Below are 19,292 nucleotides of genomic sequence, written 5' to 3' on the forward strand. Positions count from 1 at the left end.
CCTCCACAAAGACCATTACTTCATCCTTACCACATTTATATCACTGTAATAACCCTGCTGTACAGAGGCGCTTCCTCCTATCACAGACTAGGACAGATGAGGCATGGCAGCACCTCCCATATTGAAAGTGAACCAGTTAGTGGGCATCAGGCCAGAGCCACCCTACCCCTCTAATGTCTCACTAATTTTGCTGAGCACACAAGGGCTGCCTTAATATTCTGTAATCCCCTTTATTCTGTCTTCTAGTATGGTCAAGACACCTCTGAGCAGATGTTTGTAAGTCCAACAATTCTGCCGTGGATTGTCAGATTCCCTCTGGAGAAATGGATATTTAATGTCCTAGCTGCTGGAGTATGAAGAAGACATAGTTTCAAAACCAATAGTGCACAAGCTCTACAAAACCAAGAGGAGACGGTGGGATTGAATGCACAGGCTGGGAAGTACAAACACTGGGGTATAAACAGGAGCAGACTACCTTGGAGCTATCACACTTCTCTTCATTAATTTCCCGTGTTCCCACTATTTTGCAACATAACAGGGGAGTTCCTAAAATCATGTAGGAACCTGACTGAAGGCTGTGGAAGGGGAATACCAGACACGATGTGCTCTGGCAATGTGAAAATCTCGTCCTTCAGTTGTCTTGCAACAAAAGGATTATTGTTCACTTTTGAGATACATCTTTCTTTCTTCTTTTTAAGATTGAGGATTTGTTTTTTTTTTAATTTTTATGTTGACCATCAGAAAACTTTAGCCATGGAGAGTGACGTGTAGAGGGTTTACGGCTGTATGAAGCCATGACTAAAATGTCTAAAGTGAAAGAATGGGGATGAATGATGTTATTATAAATTATATTCAAAATTAAAATGAAATATAATGACTTAAAACCATGGGAACTTCTAATGTGTATGAGTGTGCTCTATGCATGTGTGATGTGTACACATGTGTGCACCTGTGCATACATGTGCATGGGTGAGAGGAAGAGGACATCAGATGTCTTACTCCATCACTCTTTACCCTATTCCCTGAAAAGGAGTCTCTCATGGGACCTGGAAGTAATTGTCAGCCAGCAAGCCCCGGGGATCCTCCTGTCTCAGTCCCCACAGCATAGGATTACAGTTGTGACACATGCAGGTGTGCCTGGCTTTTAATGGGAGTTCTAGAGAGTCACATTCAGCCCCCCCCCCATGTTTGTGTAGCAAGTACTCTTACCCACAGAGGCATCTCTTCAGCACCCCAAACTTCCAATGTTTTAGTAATTAAATTAGTTCCAAGGCATAGATAGCTACAGAAGACTTATCAAGAAGGTAACCATGGATTTGCTTTCCTATGACACAGCCCATCTGATGATCCAACACAGTCATCTCCAGGTACCCCTCGTTCCTTGTCCTTGTTTGTTCCACACTGTAGGATACAGTAGGAGGCTGGGCAGAGAGCTCAGGGGTAGAGCACTTGCTTAGCATCTCAAAACAAACAAGCCCATGATGTAGGAGGGGAGATGGCTGCCTAGTAAGCAAGAAACTTGGCTGTAGTTCCAATTCCAAAAAGTGTCTGGGGGACCTTGGAAAAGAGACTCAAATTCTGGCACCAGTATCTTCCTCTTCAACGGTCTTAGCAGAACAAAGGTTCCTCACTGTCTGGAATGCTATGACACTTCCTGCTGCTTTGGTAGGGTTACCTGGTAGATCCCATCATGTTTCATGAATAGATTAGAAACAACAAGTGGCCTGGCATGCAAGATGGTTATGAAGATTAAAGTTGGAAATATGTAGGAAAACACATTACAAACAATGAGGCTTTGTAACCTATTGACACTGTTCAATAGAGTTAGCTGTCATTGGAAATTCCTGGACTTAGAAGTTGTGAATAACATTTCATCAATAGCTTTTTTTATTCTCTCATACAACACATCCCAACCACAGTTTCCCTCCCTCCTTTCCTCCTAGTCCTCACCCTCCTAACTCCCCTCTCCTCCAGATCCATTCCTCCTCTTCCTCATTTTTCTTCAGAAAAGAGCAGACTTCCCAGGAATATCAGCTGAACACAACCTAATAAGTTACAATAAGATGAGGCACAAACCCTCATATCAAGGCTGGAAAGGCAACCTAGTAGGAGGAAAAGGGTCCCAAGCACAGGCAGAAGAGTCAGAGACATCCCCCCTCCCACTGTTAGGAGTTCCACACAACAATGTCAATAGCTTTTAAAGAACTGAACTCTGCAAGAGACACAAGAAGCTTCCCTAACTCACTAGATGATGAGTTATCTCTAGGTATTCTGAATACATATCATGAAGCAACATTTCAAAAGGACTGCAACAAACCTTGATGACACTGAGACACATAGGGAACAATTTTTTAAACAAGTGACAAACTAAAGGGGGGATGTTGGATGTTTATTTTCTTAATTTCTGTTGTTCTGAGTGGGATCATATGGCTTTTAGAGATGGGCCTTTGGACAACATACAAAGTGTAATACTCTTGAGGGAAGACTCAGCAAGGCTGAGACCTTGTTAGCGCTTTGTGAAGTTAGCAGATCACCAGGTTTATATTAAAATAGAGTTCACATTTTAAGATAAGATGCTGACTCTTGTGATAGGATAATAGTTCAGGAGAAGAAAAACCTAATGAGCCCTCAGTGGTTGCTAGGAAGATCAAAAGGTGACGACTAACGTGTCTGCCCGTCACCACCCCACCCTCTCCCCGAAATTCCCCTGTTGTTTTCCTCAGCACTCCTAGGTAATGACTGAGACAAAAGGGGAATTTCCTAGGAAGGGGCCAAAAATATCATCAGACAAGGAAGAGGAAGCATAAAAATATCTCACAGGGGGGCACCAATTGTTAAAGACTTCTCAGCTGGTGTGTGGAGGTGCTCAGAACATCTGAAACTCTGCACAGCTGGCCGCTAGCGCTGGCTAGAGACAGGAGTGTGTCCTGCAGGGGTCTGCCAGGAAAACGGATGTCCATGACACTTTGGAGATTTGTCATGATTTACAATGTCAACTTCCAAGGCCCCTGTACAGTAGTTTTCAAACATGCCAGAACAGAAAAACCCTATTGGAAAAATAACCATAAAACAGTGAAGTTGTGTGAGGAATTCATGTACAGCCCAAGTGAACCAAAGGTATTCCTCGTGATGACTCAACGTAGACACTGATTTAGTGGGGCTAATGTTAATAGGTCCCTATATACACTGTACTCCCATGATTAAATCTTCACAAACATCAGTAGTACACCAGCCTTCTCCCGAGTCCTTGCTCTCCAAACATGGGACAAGCCATCTTGATAAAACCTTGGCAGTGCCCCCAGTCTCTGTTTTCTCCTTTTCAGACAATGGCCACCACACAATGTAGAACCTTTTATTCTTTCCTGGGCAGTCACCAGTGCTTAACGCATGTCAGCCGGATTCTGTGCTTGCTGTTACTCGATGCCCTGTGCATCCTTTTTCCAGACTGAGGTTTAGAGAACACAGTGGTCACTATGCTTCTCTTTCTCCTGTGCTGACATCTTCAGTGCTTCCCATTGTATGGTTGAACCAACTGCGACTATTACTCTTCTTAGTTTGTTTCTGTCTCCGCTCACCTTGTCTTATCACGAGCTGCATTTTCCCAGGCTTCAGGGGCCAATTCAAAAGCCACATGACTCATGCACTGACTTGGTCACGTCCCACCAGGAACATCCTTTCTAAGCTCTCTAAGCTTTTATAACATAACCATTTCATTATTAGTGTACTTGTTTTATTTTTCTGTGTTTTGTTTGTAGGCTACAGGACACTTAGTGGGGATCATAGTAAGGTTAAGTGCAAGTAGCCAGATTTCTTGCTGTGACCTAAAAAAACTACTTTATGCTGAGTGAAAGAGGGGAGTTCCCAAAGCTATTGAAAGCAAATTCCCTAAGTGCCTAAGGAATACAAGATAATGCAGAACTTAAATACTATTTCTTATATTTCAAAAAACAGAATTAAAGCTAATTGTGCCATTATCTATAAAAAAACATATAACTAATATGAAATGGTACACTTTCATTTTTTTTGCTAAAGTTCAAATAAAATGATGATACTTTTATTAGCAGCTTTCTTTTGCAGTTATGAATTATCTCATTAAATATTGCTTAATACTTTTCTTAGCAGATGTTGTGGGTTGAAGCATACCCCTCAACATTCAGGTGTTGACCTCCAATTCACAGTCTGACTGTATTAGGAGACAAGGCCCATAGGGAGATGGTAAGGCTGAAATGAGGTCACATGGGCAGGACCTTCACGTGACATGACTAGTGTATTCTTCTAAAGACACAGAAAGAAGATTTCAGGAAGTATGTGAACATGGCTTTCTATCATCCAGAAAGACAGTCCACACCCTACAACCCTGACAGCTGTATGATCTTGGACTTCAGTCTGCAGAACACTGAAAAATGTCTACTTTTGTTGTTGAAGCCACCCTATCTGGGGCAATCTTAGCAGACAAAGACAAGAGGTGAAATAATGTAAAACATGAGGTTAGAGGAGAAAGAGCTGGGTAAAGAGATCCCTGGGCATGAAAAGTCTGAGGTTCACTGGGCTCAAAGATGTCCCCCTCCAGGTGACAGTGGACTTCACTGATGACTTCTTCCCCAGCCACTGTGCTGTTCTCAGAGGGACAGCCTGGATCTACACCAGATCAAACCATGAGTGCTGTGGGTAAGTCTTTCCAAATCAGGCTCTATACCAGACCAAGCCATGAGTGCTGTGGGTAAGTCTTTCCACACCAAGCTCTATACCAGACCAAGCCATGAGTGCTGTGGGTAAGTCTTTCCACACCAAGCTCTATACCAGACCAAGCCATGAGTGCTGTGGGTAAGTCTTTCCACACTAAGCTCTTGCCCCTTGCTCACCTCTCTCAGACAACTTGTTTTCTGTAGTACTTGGTGGTTTCTAGGAAAGGAGGTAGGCTGTTTCTCTTCCTTCTGAGTTGAATCTTTTTTGTTGTGAATTGCCTTTTTTTTCTCCACAGTCATTTGCAGGGGACAATGTGAGAAAGTAGATTGCTTTAAGGTTTCAGCTCAGTTTCCCTTTGGTTGATCTGTCAGTCATTTTCCTGGAGGCAGTTCAGGTTGTCTCCTCACCCTTTTGAAGTAAGCTGGAGTCATGGGTCCACTCAAGACTCCACCGAAAAAAGTGAATGCTCAGCAAAGCTGGGGACATGTGAGTATGTACACATTCAGAAGTTTTATGTCACCAATCCATTCCTCTTATATCCAAGAGAAGAATTTTCCATTATTACTGATCAAGATAGATTGTTCCATACCTGCATAACAAAGTCTAAACATCCTACTAATTTAAATGCTCTTCACAGACTGGTCACTCTTATTTTTGGATAGTACTGGGGACCTTTCTTAGCCGAGTTTAAGATTTAGAGACAGTTATTAGAGGACATTACAACGAGAAAATTAAGAGCTTGGAAACAGAACTCTCAGCTATGACCTTGAGTAAACTGCTCGGCTGCTGGGTAGTTCCCCTTCCTGTCTGTTAGATAGGGCTAATAGGAGAGCCTTCCGAAGGGTTGTGTTGTCAGGGGGAGTAAGGAATAAACTGAAGAGATACAGAAAGTGCTCAGGACTGTGCCAGAACCCAGAGTGCTAACCAAGTGTTCTGCAATTAAAACTAAACAATTCTTAGAACCCAGCCAGTGAACTACACCGCACCCCCCACCCTCAGGGTGAGACACAGCTGCCCCTTAAGGTCATAATAACATGTTCTTTCTGGGCTGAAGCAGTGTCAAGGAGACCCGGAGCCCGTGGGGGGAATAGGGCTGTCTCTGTGACACAGGAGACACCCGGGAACTCAAATGGCGCTTGCGTCCTTGCAGTTCTCGGGCGTGTTGGAAAACCTCTGCTGGAGGAAGGAAGTACCTGGACAGTTTTCACTTTAGGGAACTGGTTCTTAGACATCTTGTGATGTCATTTTTCCAGTTCAGGACACGAACTAGACTCTGTATTCCATAGAGACGTGTCCTGCATCAGGATGATGTCCCTGTTACGAAGGAAAAACGTCATAGCCGTACGATTTCTTAAAGAGTCAAAGCGACACTCTATATTCCAGCGGATTTCACAAGTAAATTCCTCTCTGGCTACCTCTTCCCCTCTTCCTGTCTTCCCTCAAGGACATACTTTATATATATATATAATTTATTTAACTTTTATTTTCTGTGCATTGGTGTGAGTGTGTCAGATCCCCTGGAACTGGAGTTACAGGCAGTTGTAAGCTGCCATGTGGGTGCTGGGAATTGAACCCAGGAAGAACACACTCTTTAGCTATCCCATTTCTGGAAAGCCATGGATACTGGGAAGGGCAAGACGGGAACAGAAGACCTTCCCTGTCATTTTATACCTTTACTCAAAAGCCACTTCCAAACACCCATATGTGTGGCCATGTTTCCAGGAGGTGGCATCACCTTCTAGGTCCTCTGGCTTTTCCAAAGAAACATTTTATGTTGTTTTTCTATCTTTATCTTACTTTTTAGGAGCAAGGCTTTCAGACCTGACCTATGAGCTTCACTCAGCTAAGATTTGATTTAATATTTCTGGTCTCTTTCTCTTCATTGTATGAAAAGTTTCTCCTTTCCAGACTCATAGGTTTCCCCTCCCCCAGTCCATCCCAAATTTAAATCTGGCTGCATTTTAGACTTCAGTGTTTCCTATATTTCAATGTACTAAGGAGGATGCTGGTCAGATGAAAAGGCAGATTCTGGTTCTGAGACTCTGCATCGTTTACCTGTGCTTGGGTGACACAGATAACTGCACCACACTTGAGGGTCAGTCTTTTAGACCCTGCTTCCCCACTGCCAGTGATAACCAGCCTTTGATCAAGGCAAGCTTCCTCAACTAATTCTGACTTCCAGAAAGTTCCTAGTACTTATTTGTTTCCAAATGTGTCTTGCTGAATCTAAAGCAAGCTTTAGATTTTCTTTCCAGTAGCTTTCAGACCCAGAGGACAACTCTTGAGTGCACAGTACAATGTGGTGATTTTGTTTGATGTTTATAATGCATCAAGGTGTTGCTGGTTTGTTTTACCATTTCCACTGAGTGAAAACACATTCTCCTCTCTGGATCCTCTGCCAGCCGATACTTGATTGGCACTTAGGTATGGATGTGTGTTCTCCTTCTGTGACCTCATCATATTTCATTTCTTCTTAAAGGGCCTTTGTAGGGAAGGTGGGACCATCTAGGAACCCTGGCATAGGATTTGTTAACCACAGGAGACCATATCTTGTATGCATGGCTGTGTCTGTAGCTCACACTGTCTGAGACACTTCCTTGGTGTGTCATTGTAGAAGCTCATGTCTGTGCTTGGCCTGTGCCCTGACTTGCAGCTCCCCACAACTCCATTCACAGAAGGTGATGGGAAGTTGGGAGAAGTATTCCATTAAAGTGTTTCTTGTTCCTTTTTCTGGGTCAAGGCCCTATGTTTTCCATGCTCTCTGAACTCTTAAGAAGTTGGTGTTTTAATGGATGACAGCCACAGGTATGTTCCTTACATTTTAATCTGTTAGGATTTGCTGTTTGAAGGCAACAACCACGTCATCTTCTTCCTTCTGTCTTTCTTTTTTGGATGAAGAGACTGCAGTCACAGGAGGTGGAGGGACTTGCCTACATTCCTTAATCTACCAAGAGTGATCTGTTTATTAGTGATAGAGTGAAGAACCATCAAGGTTAGTCTAGGCTCATAGTTCAGCTTTACTTGGTGCCTCAGGACTACTGGCTGTTCAAGTCAAGGATAAAGAGAAGCAATAAAGACTAAAGTGAATAATAGTATAACGCGCTCTACCACTGAGCTAAATCCCTCTCAAGGCATGTCTGTGAGATGACGTAATGCTTACGGAGACTAAATCCATTGGAGAAACCGAGAAGACTCAGAGGCAGAGCAGAAGACACAGTTCCTTGAGCTGTGGCTAATGAGCTTCTCTGCTTCCCTCTGCCCATCTTAATTCCTGGGCTACAAAGTGAGAGGACTGGATCTCTAAACTTCCTTTCTAGATCAAGCATCTGATAATTTCACAGACTTTATGGATCAGGGCACAGAAAAGTTTTGTATCCAAGGCTAACTCCCACTGGCTATCAGACAGGTTTCATCCTTAAGCAGGTCTCCTTTATGCTTCAGGGCTATCTCTTTAGCATCTCACCCGTGGGATTGACAGAAAACAGACTGCTGCTACTAAAATGTGTGGCAGATCAGCAGGAAGAGAGGTAGCACTTCCGGTACGTGTGCTTGACTGGTCAAACTCTGTCACCCTTCTCAAGCGCCAGCACACACATCAACAAGCTTAAAAAAGAATCTTAGAGTCACTAGCTACAGAATGGGCTTGCCACGGAGATTCAGGGGAGGGGGCCAGAGAGATGGCTCAGGGGTTAAGAGAACCAGAGAACCCAGGTTCGATTCTCAGCACCTGCATGGCAGCTCACAACTGTCTGTGATTCCAGTTGCAGGGGATGCTCTATTCTGCCCCATAGGACCCTGCATGCAAGTGGAGCACACAAACTCTCATACATATTCACATTAGATAAATAGATAGATTTAAAAAAACAATTGTTTAAAGAAACAACAACAGCGAGCGGGTGGTGGTGGCTCATGCCTGTAATCCCAGTACTCAGAAGGCAGAGGCAGGTCGATCTCTGTGAGTTCGAGGCCAGCCTGGTCTACAAAGCGAGTTCCAGGACAGCATCCAAAGCTACAGAAAAAACCTGTCTCGGGAAAAAAAGAAAAAGAAAAAAGAAAAACAACAACAACCAAAAACTGAGATGTGGATGTGGGCTTTGTGCTGTGGCATCACATTTTTAGTAAAAAAAAACCAACCAACCAACCAAACAAACAAAAAACAACAGAGTTTTTCTTTCTCTTGGCCATCCTGTAGCCATTTTGGTATTTTTTATTTGCAGCTTCTACAGTCAGTCTATAATCCTGGTAACTCAGGGTCTGAGGATCACTCATCCTCTCTCCTGGTTCTGGTCACTATGCTATGCCATCCTTTGGGCTGACAGTGGCTTTTCTACAAGTGTTCAGTTCTGTTCTCTGCCTTGCAGTATATTTGGCACAGACAATACTCTGCATAGCTGTTGTGCCCTCAAGGCAAGCTCTACTGGATGCATTTTAGATGCCCAGAGTCTCCAGTTTTCCTTTAGGCAATGGTATTACTCCATAATTTCAAAATAAATCTAAACACACAGTCTGCACCAGACTCAGGAGATCTTTTAGCTGCAGGGTACAGCACAGGTTCCCATTCCTGCATGCATGACATTTGTACTAATGCATGTTTTAGAGCTGCCAAGACTTAACAATTCTCAGGGAGTCACCACAGTAGCTGCCTTGCTCCATTTACATAAACATAAGATCTCCAACTTTCACAAAATGTAAGCTTTAGGACAGCCCCGCAGCTAAGAAGAGGGCCACTTTGCATATTATTATTATTTGTAAAGCACATCACCTCCTTTCCTCTTGGTTTTTCAAAGAAGCAGCTTACATGTTTTTCTTTACACAGAGTATTTGGGTTTGGATATGGAAAACTTCCCACCACATTAAGCCTCGGAATGCTGTTCCCCCCAAGTTTCTCATGACGAAAAGACAGAGACTCAGGGGCAGGCTGCTGGCAGCTGAATTTCATTAGGACTTTGATGGGAAACTCCAGTTGGAATTACAAACATCTGTGGTTAAACTTCCCTTTAGTAAGCCGTTTCCCAGAATTTAACTTTACCACACCAGGAGCAAAGAAAAAAAAAAAAAAAAAAAAAAGCAGTGGAAAGGAGTGATCTGCTCTTGTGAAACCCAGGAGGGTGTTTAAATATCTGGATAGGCTTGCTGTATCTTAACGAACTCACAGACCTCCTTAGTTTAGAAAATTGGTAATTATTTAGAAATACTAATTTTTGGACGTGAAGCATGTGCCAAAAATCTGAGTGGAGTGGTTTCTAACTCAAACATCTCAAAATTATATGTGGTCGTCCTCATAGTTATATGATTGTTATAAGCAAACCCCTCAAGGCTCTTTCTGGCCTTATGTAGTTCACAAAACTACAGGTCAGACTTGAACATTTGGGAATTTGTTGTTTCAGAGCTTTTTTTCCCACTACTTAATTTTTTTTTCCAATTTCATCTTTTTTTTCTTTCTTTGTTGTCGCTGTTAGCTGGCTTTTCTAGAGATTTAGAAAAACCCATCATCTTCCTCAACTACTCAGATATTGCTGGTCTAAAGCTATTTAAAAACTATGACAGAGAACAGTTAGAAGAGACACGCTATAATCCCTCTACTCTTGGGCTGCACAACTATGAAATTTGCAGCTAAAAGTCAAAAGAAATCAGATCTACAAAATTATTAAAGGTTTAGACGGCAAAATAAGTTTAGTGAGGCATTAACCTCATGCCTTACCTGTGCTTAGATGAAATAGCAGGGTAAGAAAGGAGCAGGAAGAGGGCAGAGTGGGAAACCGAGGTTAACTGTCGTATGTAGCCTGCAGACATACACATCTATATGTCATTACAATCTTATAGTAAAAAAAGGCCAATCCTTAAAAGATGAACTAATTTGCTCAGCGTCATGCTGCTGAAAGTCTGGGCACTGGTTCACACATCTGTCTGGCCACAGGCCCACATTTTGCCTCTGATGAGAGGTGACTTTTGAGTATGGTACAGACAGCAAGTAAATTGCCCCTGGCCTTCACATGCACTTGCCTAGGAGAAATTTAAAAAGTGCATCATCAATTTCAGCTAAGAATTCAGATTCTATCTTTCCTTAAAAAAAACAGAAACAAAACCAAAACCAGGCAAACAAGCTTCCAGGAATGCTTGCAGGGCTGAGGGTAGCTCCACTCTGGAGGATTGCCTCCTGTGATTCAGGGCTCATCATCCATGGTTGTTTGTCCTCCTTAGCTGGCCCCACGGAGGTAGTTTTTGCATAGCTTCTGTAGCATTCTGAATTTTAAAAATTCCTTTGAGCCATAGGATCCAGCAATTCCACTTCTGGATATGTATTCAAAAGAAGTGAAAGCAGAGACTCAAAGCCAGGTACTTGTACATCATTCCTAGCAGTATCGGTCACATCCCCAAAGGGAAGAAACTGCACTTATTTCTATAAGTGGATGAACAAACAAATGGTCTGTACACATACACCCATATATGTAAATTAGAAGTATTCACTGGGTGGTGGTGGTGCACACCTTTAATCCCAGTACTAGGGAGGCAGAGCCAGGTGGATCTTTGTGAGTTCGAGGCCAGCCTGGTCTACCGAGAGAGATCCAGGACAGGCGCAAAGCTACACAGAGAAACCCTGTCTTACAGTGACGGCCCCATAGGCACCAAGGCACATGATGCCATCCCAAGCCCCTCAATAGAGAAAAAAAAGTTCCTAGGCAGGGCAAGGAAGGAGTGCTACTCAAGTCTCTGTTTGTCTTAACAGTTTCTGCAGCTTACACAACTCTCCCAGTAGCACTGAATAAGTGCTTTGAATGACATTTTATACTTCTCCATTAAAGAAAAAAAAAAGCTCCCAAAATTTTAATAAAATGATCCCTATGGATGGTTCTGTATACTTTTCTAGATATCCCTGCACCATCAAATGGCTTTTATAAACTCCACCCCAGCTGAGTCACTTCACAGCTAGAGGCTCAGGCATCTGGTTCTGTACCTGTTCCCATATTTGTCAAATGAGATGGTAACTTTACAGTCCTACCCACTTGTGGAGATGACAGGAGATGTCTTAGGGAGTGTTAGCTACACCGTTGGTATGATATCCTGGTCTTTCTGAAGTAAGCTGTATCGAATCTTCTTTGCTATTTGGCAAGTAGACTATTGTTTCTTCCTGGTCTACCTCATTTTCTCCATGGTACTTAGCTCACAGCCACTCTTCCAGAGCATCAATCCATGCTCATGGGTGTATTTATCTTCTCTCAGATTGCTTACCACTTGAAGGTAATGGTTTTTGTTGTTGGTGGTAGTGGTTTGGTTTGGTTTTTCTCTATACATGGTAAGCCTTTAAATCTGCCTGTTATGTGAATGAAAGAAGTGGGGGTTCCAGAGACCTAATCTAGTACTGTCACAGCAGCCCAGGATGGCTGCCTAGGTTCCTGGCTTCGAGATTTATTATCTATTATTATCTATGTAACCTTTTTCAAAGCAAGGGATTGAGATAAGGAAAAGGAAAGCAGATTGGGAAAGAGATACAACCACTTTCTGTAAACAGTCTGCAACCTTCCACGGCAGGGAGCCTAACAATGTGTCAGGGCATGGGACCACATGTCACCACAGAAAAGAGCAGAGGGAAAGTCCCTCAAAACTGTAGTACGTCTTGAAGCACGTCAGTCTGTCCAGAGTGGGGTGGCCACGGGCCCATGAAGCAATGGTATTTTTGGAGGGAAGTTACCGTAATAATGATGGTAACAGTAAAATGCATTCGAGTTGGGCCCTGAAGTCCTACTTTCTCCTCTCAGGGAGTTTTCCTCACCATTATCAGTGATTTCTCTTATTTTTCTCATTTAGGTGTCAAAACCCATTACGATGATGAAACTCATCTCCACCCACGCCCACTCGGCCCTTCCTTCCAGCATTCCTTCTTTGCCCTGAATTTCTCAATGTCTTTGCGCGGCCTCCATCTAGCTTCTCCCTCTAGCCCAGTGCTCTTGACCTTGGGTGACTCCTGGCCTGTGTCTCAGTAGACAAGAACCTCACTTTCCCGGAGGATACTCTGATGATGCCGACTCCGGCTTCCCCTCAGGTTCTCTGCGCTTCTATGTTAACCAAGAAGACTTTAGATTCTGATCACCTACCTCACAGCCAACTCCACACATGTAGATTTCCCTGACTTGGTCTCCTCATTTCTATAAATTGCAACTACCCCACAGGCAAGAGTAGAAAGAAACAGTTTTTCTCTCTCCAGCTCTGTGCAAACTAACCACATAACTGCCCCCTCAACACGACTTTTAGACTCTGACTTAGTTTTACTTGACAAAGTGAATAGGTTCTGTCCTCCTTTTTAAATGTTGTCAGAATACTGAATGTTTCTTTTGAAACTACTAGTCTCCCTCTTGCCCACACTCACCTACTGAAAAACCACTGCTGTCACTATACACTCAGCAGTAACGGACTCAGTGAATTGCTTGTCAAGAAGCAGGAGGTAGGATCCTCAAGTGGAGCGTAGAGTTCCCTTTGGGTGCGTCACATTCTTTCCATCCTATGGGGAAGCTTTTCCCCAAGAAAGGTGGGACCTTCCTTCTTGGCCTGCCAGCCTGTTTTGTCCTTTTGATCTGTTAATTTTTCATTCACATTTGCTCCCAGCTCACACTGATTCCCACTGTGGGTCAGAGACACTGCTTTAGGACAAGCATCCAGCCATGGAAGAGCTGGGGAGCGGGGAGGGGACGGACTTGTGCCAAGCTCCTCCCACTGACCTATGCTTGCCTCACTTTTTCTTTCTTCCTTCTTTTGGAGAGTTGGTTGAAGAATAACCATTCATATAAATCCAATTCAAATAAAGTGGAAATATTTTTAGAGCACCCTCTTACCCACATTTTGAGCCCCTCCTATGACTAATGTAACCATATTCTGTTTTATGTAAATACCGTTTCCTGACTCAACCCAGTAAAGCAGTCCTGCCATGTTATTAAGTCTCTGGGATGTGTTTGGTTTAAGATCTGCTCATGGACTATAAAGAGCATGGGAAACCTGCTGGTAGGGCACTGGGATCGTCTTGAGACCACAGGCGAACTGGAGGCTTTATGTGAAACTATCCTTTGGGAACATAATTAGCAGCATTCTACCCTGTCTTCTGTGAGCTTCCCTGGGATGACTTTCTCATCTTTCTCTCCCCTAAATTCCTCAACTAGTCTTTTGACCCTAGTAGACCCTGACAATATTGCACATTTAACTGACTATGGGGCATTCTTTCTGATTGGAATATGTTGACAAACACAGATATAATATTACCAAACATTAAGTAAGTTAGTAGCATAAAAACCTCTGAGAAAATAGCACCAAATAAGGGATTAAAAAAAAAACCCTAGTCCATCTATGGTAATAACTCAGCATGTGCAAACCACTTATACCTATGCCAAACAGTGTACTACCTTTACTATGGTAACCATTTCAAGTATAAAATAAGTATCAATGGTTTTTCTAGGCCTCAAGTTTCTCTGCCTGCAATTTAGGCAAACTATTACTTGGGTAAAGTCAAGAAGCTTGCAGTTTAAACATGGTCAGAAAATCTGCCATTTAAAATGCTTTGCTATCATTGCACTGGACATATGCATGCATGAGAAATTGCTTGCAGCCTCAACATCACCTTCAAGGTATCCTAACATTCAAATAATTATTATGAGATACAAATACAGAAAAAATAGCTATGTATGATATGATCATCTCTTTAGATTTAACATATTCAAATACAGAATGCCTCGACAGGTTGAATTAAGATAAGTAATGAAAAAAATGTATCTTCTACAGTTGGGACACGATAAAGGTGTATTTATTGTTTATCTGTAATTCAAGTTTAATTGAGTGTCTTATATGCTATATCAATTCTGCTCTATGTCGAGCATTTCATTCAGGGCTTTTTTCCCTGCTGGAAGCAACAGGTGTGGAGATAATGTTGCCTGAAGTTAGTTCCAAGACTGCGGAGAAGCAGTGCCTTCCTGCTCATCAATGGATGGAGTCTGGCTAGTCTGGCCTGTCCTCAGTGTCTGGGTGTGACCAGGAGCCAGCCCTCTTCCTTCTCATGGAGCTTTTCTTTTTAACCAAAACAAGAGACCAGAGCACTCTGTTTCTGTCTACCTGCCCTGAAGAAGCATGAGTAGAGTTTTCACTTAAGAAGGACTATCTTGCGTTTCATTTGTAATCAACAATTAATAACTATAATTATATTGCCAATGAGCAGAATTAGGAGCCACAGTTGAGACTTCACTGATTTTAACACCATTATTAACCTGCATTGTTATTTTTTTGTATGATTGTTGTAGCCATAGATACAGTAGTGTGTGTGTGTGTGTGTGTGTGTGTGTGTGTGTGTGTGTGTGCGCGCGCGCGCGCTGTTAGGCCAATTGCTCTTTCCTTTCCCATGAACTTAGGTGACTTCATTTTCCTCCTACTTAGCATCTCCTACGGCCTAGACATGCTACTATCTGTCTAGGCTCAGGGGCTCTTAAATCACTTACTCCAGACTCACCCTCCTTCTCCAAATGACTATACTCCAGCTGTTTCTCAACTTAAAAGTCTCTTAATGTATATATATATATATATATATATATATATAAAAAACAGTGGCTCTGTGACTAAGCATTTGATCAATAGTATATCCTGATCAGCTTTCTTTGGAAACAGATCTTGACTTAATTTTCTGGATTAGAATAGTTCATTTCTGTTTAAGGTATCTGCCCTAAAATTTCCTAACAGCTTCCTTCACAGCCGATGACCCCCACCCCCACGCCCAGCACCCTACTACCTCCAGCACCCCATACCCAGCACCCCACCCCGCCTTGAAGAAGGAAGATCTTTTGTTTAGTTCGAGGTAGAAGGTTAGGTCTTTTAGCAATATTGTCTCCATTGTTCAAACACCAGAGAGGGACAGGGAGACAGTGAGGGGAACACACATTAAGTGACAAGACTTGACTTTTGGGACACACCAAAAACCACCCCCTGCATGCTGCTGCGGTCTCCTGTGAGTCTAACAGACCCGCGTGAAATATGAAGGGTACTAGCACTTCATCAGCTGGAAGAGACAGGTTCCAACGCCTCAACTTTCAACTCACATCCAAATCCAACTTACAAAACAAAACTCTGTTTCCACGGAGTGGACCTAGTCCAGGTGAAACTCTAGGTTGTCAGAAAGAGGGGGGTGGGAATGGGGGGGAATTGTGGCCCAGCGGGCAAGCACAGGTGCGGAGCAGGGTGGCAAGGGCAGGGGTCACCTTACCTCGGCAGCAGGCGGCAGGCGGTCCAGTGTCACGCGGGGGTCGCTGCTCTCGGGTGGGTCTTGCCTGTCGACCACTGAGCTCCCCTCGATGTCAAAAGGAAACGCATTGTCGTCCCCGGACGCCGCGAGGGAGCCGGCAGCACCCCAGAGGAGCCACAGAGGCACGATTGAGCACCACCAGGCTGTGCTCCAAGCCATCTCTCCGCTGATATTCAACAGGCCCTTCTTGGAGCGATGGATCTGGGGGTCTTGGTGGGCACCCCCAGAGGTGCAGCGATGCCTGATGTTTTAGCTTCTGTGGGCGGGCAGTGTTTAGATCCAGGAACCCAAGTTACAACTTTGTTGTTGTTGTTTTTAAAAGTAGGGAGTGAGAGGCAGCGTGGTCTCCCTCTTGCTGGCCTTTCACTCCCACCCAGCCTCTCACGTCGTCTCCCGCCGCTGCTGCTGAGGCTTGGGCTCTGGACCGATGGAGCGGAGCGCCCCGCGAGCATCAAAAGGCAGCAGAGCGGGACTGGCATGAGCCGGGCGAGCGCGCCTGGCCACCTCCTTCCCCTGGCGTCTGGGACCGAGGACGGCGGGGCTCTGGCTTCCTTCCCACACTCATTCTCACCACTCCCTTTCCACCTTCCCCTTCCAGGCCCTCCCTCCCACTCCAATTTGGCTTTCAGACCCCGAGGTCAGGCCTTTCCTTGTCGCCCGCTTCCCCTCCCCCTCGCAGTTTGGAGCCCCTCCAAGGACTTCAGTGAATATTCAGCGTTGCTGATTGCTTCCCCACATCCCTTATTTACGTAGCCAAGGCGCCGGATGTCTGATCTATATTTATATAGATTTGTATGCGGCCCCCAGTAGTGTACAGGAAAGTGGGCGGAAAAAAGATTCCAAGGGGCGGGAGGGAGCCTGAGGTAGATGACCCCAGGGACCTGCGGCATTTCTGGACGAGTTCTCTTCTTTTCTAGAGATAGCCGGTGGCTCTCTTCTATCGAGGTTCACTGGCCACTCCTCTTCCTCTGCCCGGCCTCACCCAGAGGGCTGGAGAGAATATCTTTCACTACAATGCTAGAAAATGACTTCATTATTGAAATGCATGAACTTTTATTTACAAAGAACATCTTGTTTTTCCCTAAAGAGGTGCTTTGTGAGGGACCCAGAACAAGGCTTGCAGTGTATGTGCCTGTCAAATGTGCAGCCCACAGCCCATAGCCCTGACCTCTTCCTCTTAACTGTAATCTCATGCCTATCACATCTGTCTGAATCATGTATCCTTTCCAAGACTGCCATAGGACTTAGGCTACCTCTGTGCTGGGATGCCCTGGATTAGTACTTTCCGCAGCTGATAGGTGCCCTTGTTTCCGTGGACTTCAGGTCAGAGCTTTAGGTATCTCTGGAAAGGCCCCCCAAAGTGGCTTTAAAAAAAACGACCAGATGAGAAAAATAACCATATAAGGATACCCAGGCCAGTTTCTAGGAAATGGGAATCGGAGTCATGCAATAAGTCAACTCTGAATATTATTATGAGCCCCATTTCACAAAATGGGTTGTTGTATCTAAAGATACACAGAACTGATTCTTCACTTCCAAGTGCGAGCTACTTTCCATATGTTATTTGTAAACACTACAGCATTCCTGCATAGTGAGGCTGTTACTTCCTTGTTGTGGGAGAAGAACTGGAGATTGCCCAAGGCCCCCCAGCTGGTAGCAAGCTGAATTGAAGTTTGAATGTAAGCCTCCTTGGCCTAAAGGTCTGGTTCGGGTCTGTAACTCGCTGAAACAGATAAGATAAAGAAGGAAGTGGCTCTGTCACTTCATGAGTACTTTTGATGTACCAACAGTTTGCCTGAGTTATATCATTTAATTTCACACTGAAGACTGTCTATGTAAGCAGATGTTTGGTAATGGTGCATTTGGTAATGGTGGCATAGTCCGGTAGTATAGCTTAGCTTGGGTAAACCTACTAGTAACGAAGCCATGCCATTGAATGTTAATTTCTGTGTTCCCCAAACCTTTCAGACTGTTTTCAGAGTGCAGATGCAGAACCCCATGGTGTGACCTGACCTAAAATGACTTGGGAGCCTATAAAAGCAATATTCTCCAAGGAACAGAACTGGGGAAGAAGAAACTACTGAGCTCTGGACATGGATGAGAAGGGAAGGTTCCTCCAGATGCAGCATCCTACACTAGAATGACTTCCTGGACTCATCAGACTATACCAACACTCCTTCTATATCTCCAGCTTAGGCCACATAAGTGCTTGGTCTCCATAAGGTTCTCAATTTTAAATAATAAAATGCTATGATATGATAGATCCCACAGTATCTTTGTTTAAAGATTTAATGATAATACAAGGAACCGTTAAACTAAATTGTTATTTTTTTTTTTTCTCATAGAAATGGGTTAACCTACTAAATTAAGTTTGTGTTCGGTTTGGATGATTCTTTAAGAAATTTATGTTGGGAGAGAAGGATGGCCAGACTCTGGGGAGGACCAATGGTGCTTCTGTTCTGCTCTCTAACTTTATAACGTTAAATAATAATACTATCATGATTCACCACACATGTACACATGCATCTGCACACTCTGGCTTCAGATACTGAGTGCTTTATCAAACTCAAACTGCTCACATTTGCTTTCAGAAGATCTACTTTCCTTAGCCATCAGCTAGTTCTACACGTGTTATTGAACCTGGGACCTCTTGTCCCTGCTCTGCAGTCAGTACATATGCTCTATAAAGCTCGGCAGTGGGAATTGGGGTGTATTTATCTGGGACCTATGAACTTCTTTTTTCATTAACTATATGCTTTTATTTTTTATTTTATCTATTACTGCTTCTTTGGCAAATGATAAGATTATATATATATATACATACATATATATATACATATACATACATACACATATATACATATATATACACACACATACATACACACACACACACACACACCTATAGGTTTTTGTATGAGATTTAAGATTTCTTAGGCCTGTTTATAGTAGTTCTAAGAGCTTGACACAAAGCTTATTCTTTCCTAATGCCAGTTTTATCACCTGTAAAATGGGAATAATGATGCTTCTTTCACTGAGTTATTAGTGGTAGAAAATAATGTAAACAAAAATTAATATGCACTGACATATATAAAGTCCGTGCTTAGTAAAGACAATTTAATTATGCAATATCTTGGAGCTTAAAAAAGAATAGATGGGCTGGAGAGATGACTCAGAGGTCAAGAGCACTGTTTGCTCTTCCAGAGGACCCGGGTTCAATTCCCAGCACCCACATGGCAGCTCACAACTGTCTATAACTCCGGTTCCAGAGGATCTGGCACCCTTACACAGACAGACATGTAGTCAAAACACCAATGCACACAAAATAAGAATAAAT

General features: G+C 43.5%; 1 protein-coding gene across 2 annotated transcripts in view; it reads right to left on the bottom strand.

Annotated features, from left to right (window-relative positions):
* Positions 1-16,526, bottom strand: part of Lama4 (laminin subunit alpha 4) — a 148,957-nt gene extending 132,431 nt beyond the window's left edge. For both annotated transcript variants that reach the window (XM_036169087.1, XM_036169086.1), the window contains exon 1: positions 15,917-16,526. In XM_036169087.1, coding sequence (XP_036024980.1) covers positions 15,917-16,114 — 198 coding nt within the window. In that variant the 5' untranslated portion in view covers positions 16,115-16,526. The remainder of the gene's footprint in view (positions 1-15,916) is intronic.
* Between the last annotated feature and the right edge of the window lie 2,766 nt (positions 16,527-19,292).

The sequence above is a fragment of the Onychomys torridus genome, chromosome 19, assembly GCF_903995425.1.
Source record: "Onychomys torridus chromosome 19, mOncTor1.1, whole genome shotgun sequence".
Classification (NCBI taxonomy): Eukaryota; Metazoa; Chordata; class Mammalia; order Rodentia; family Cricetidae; genus Onychomys; species Onychomys torridus.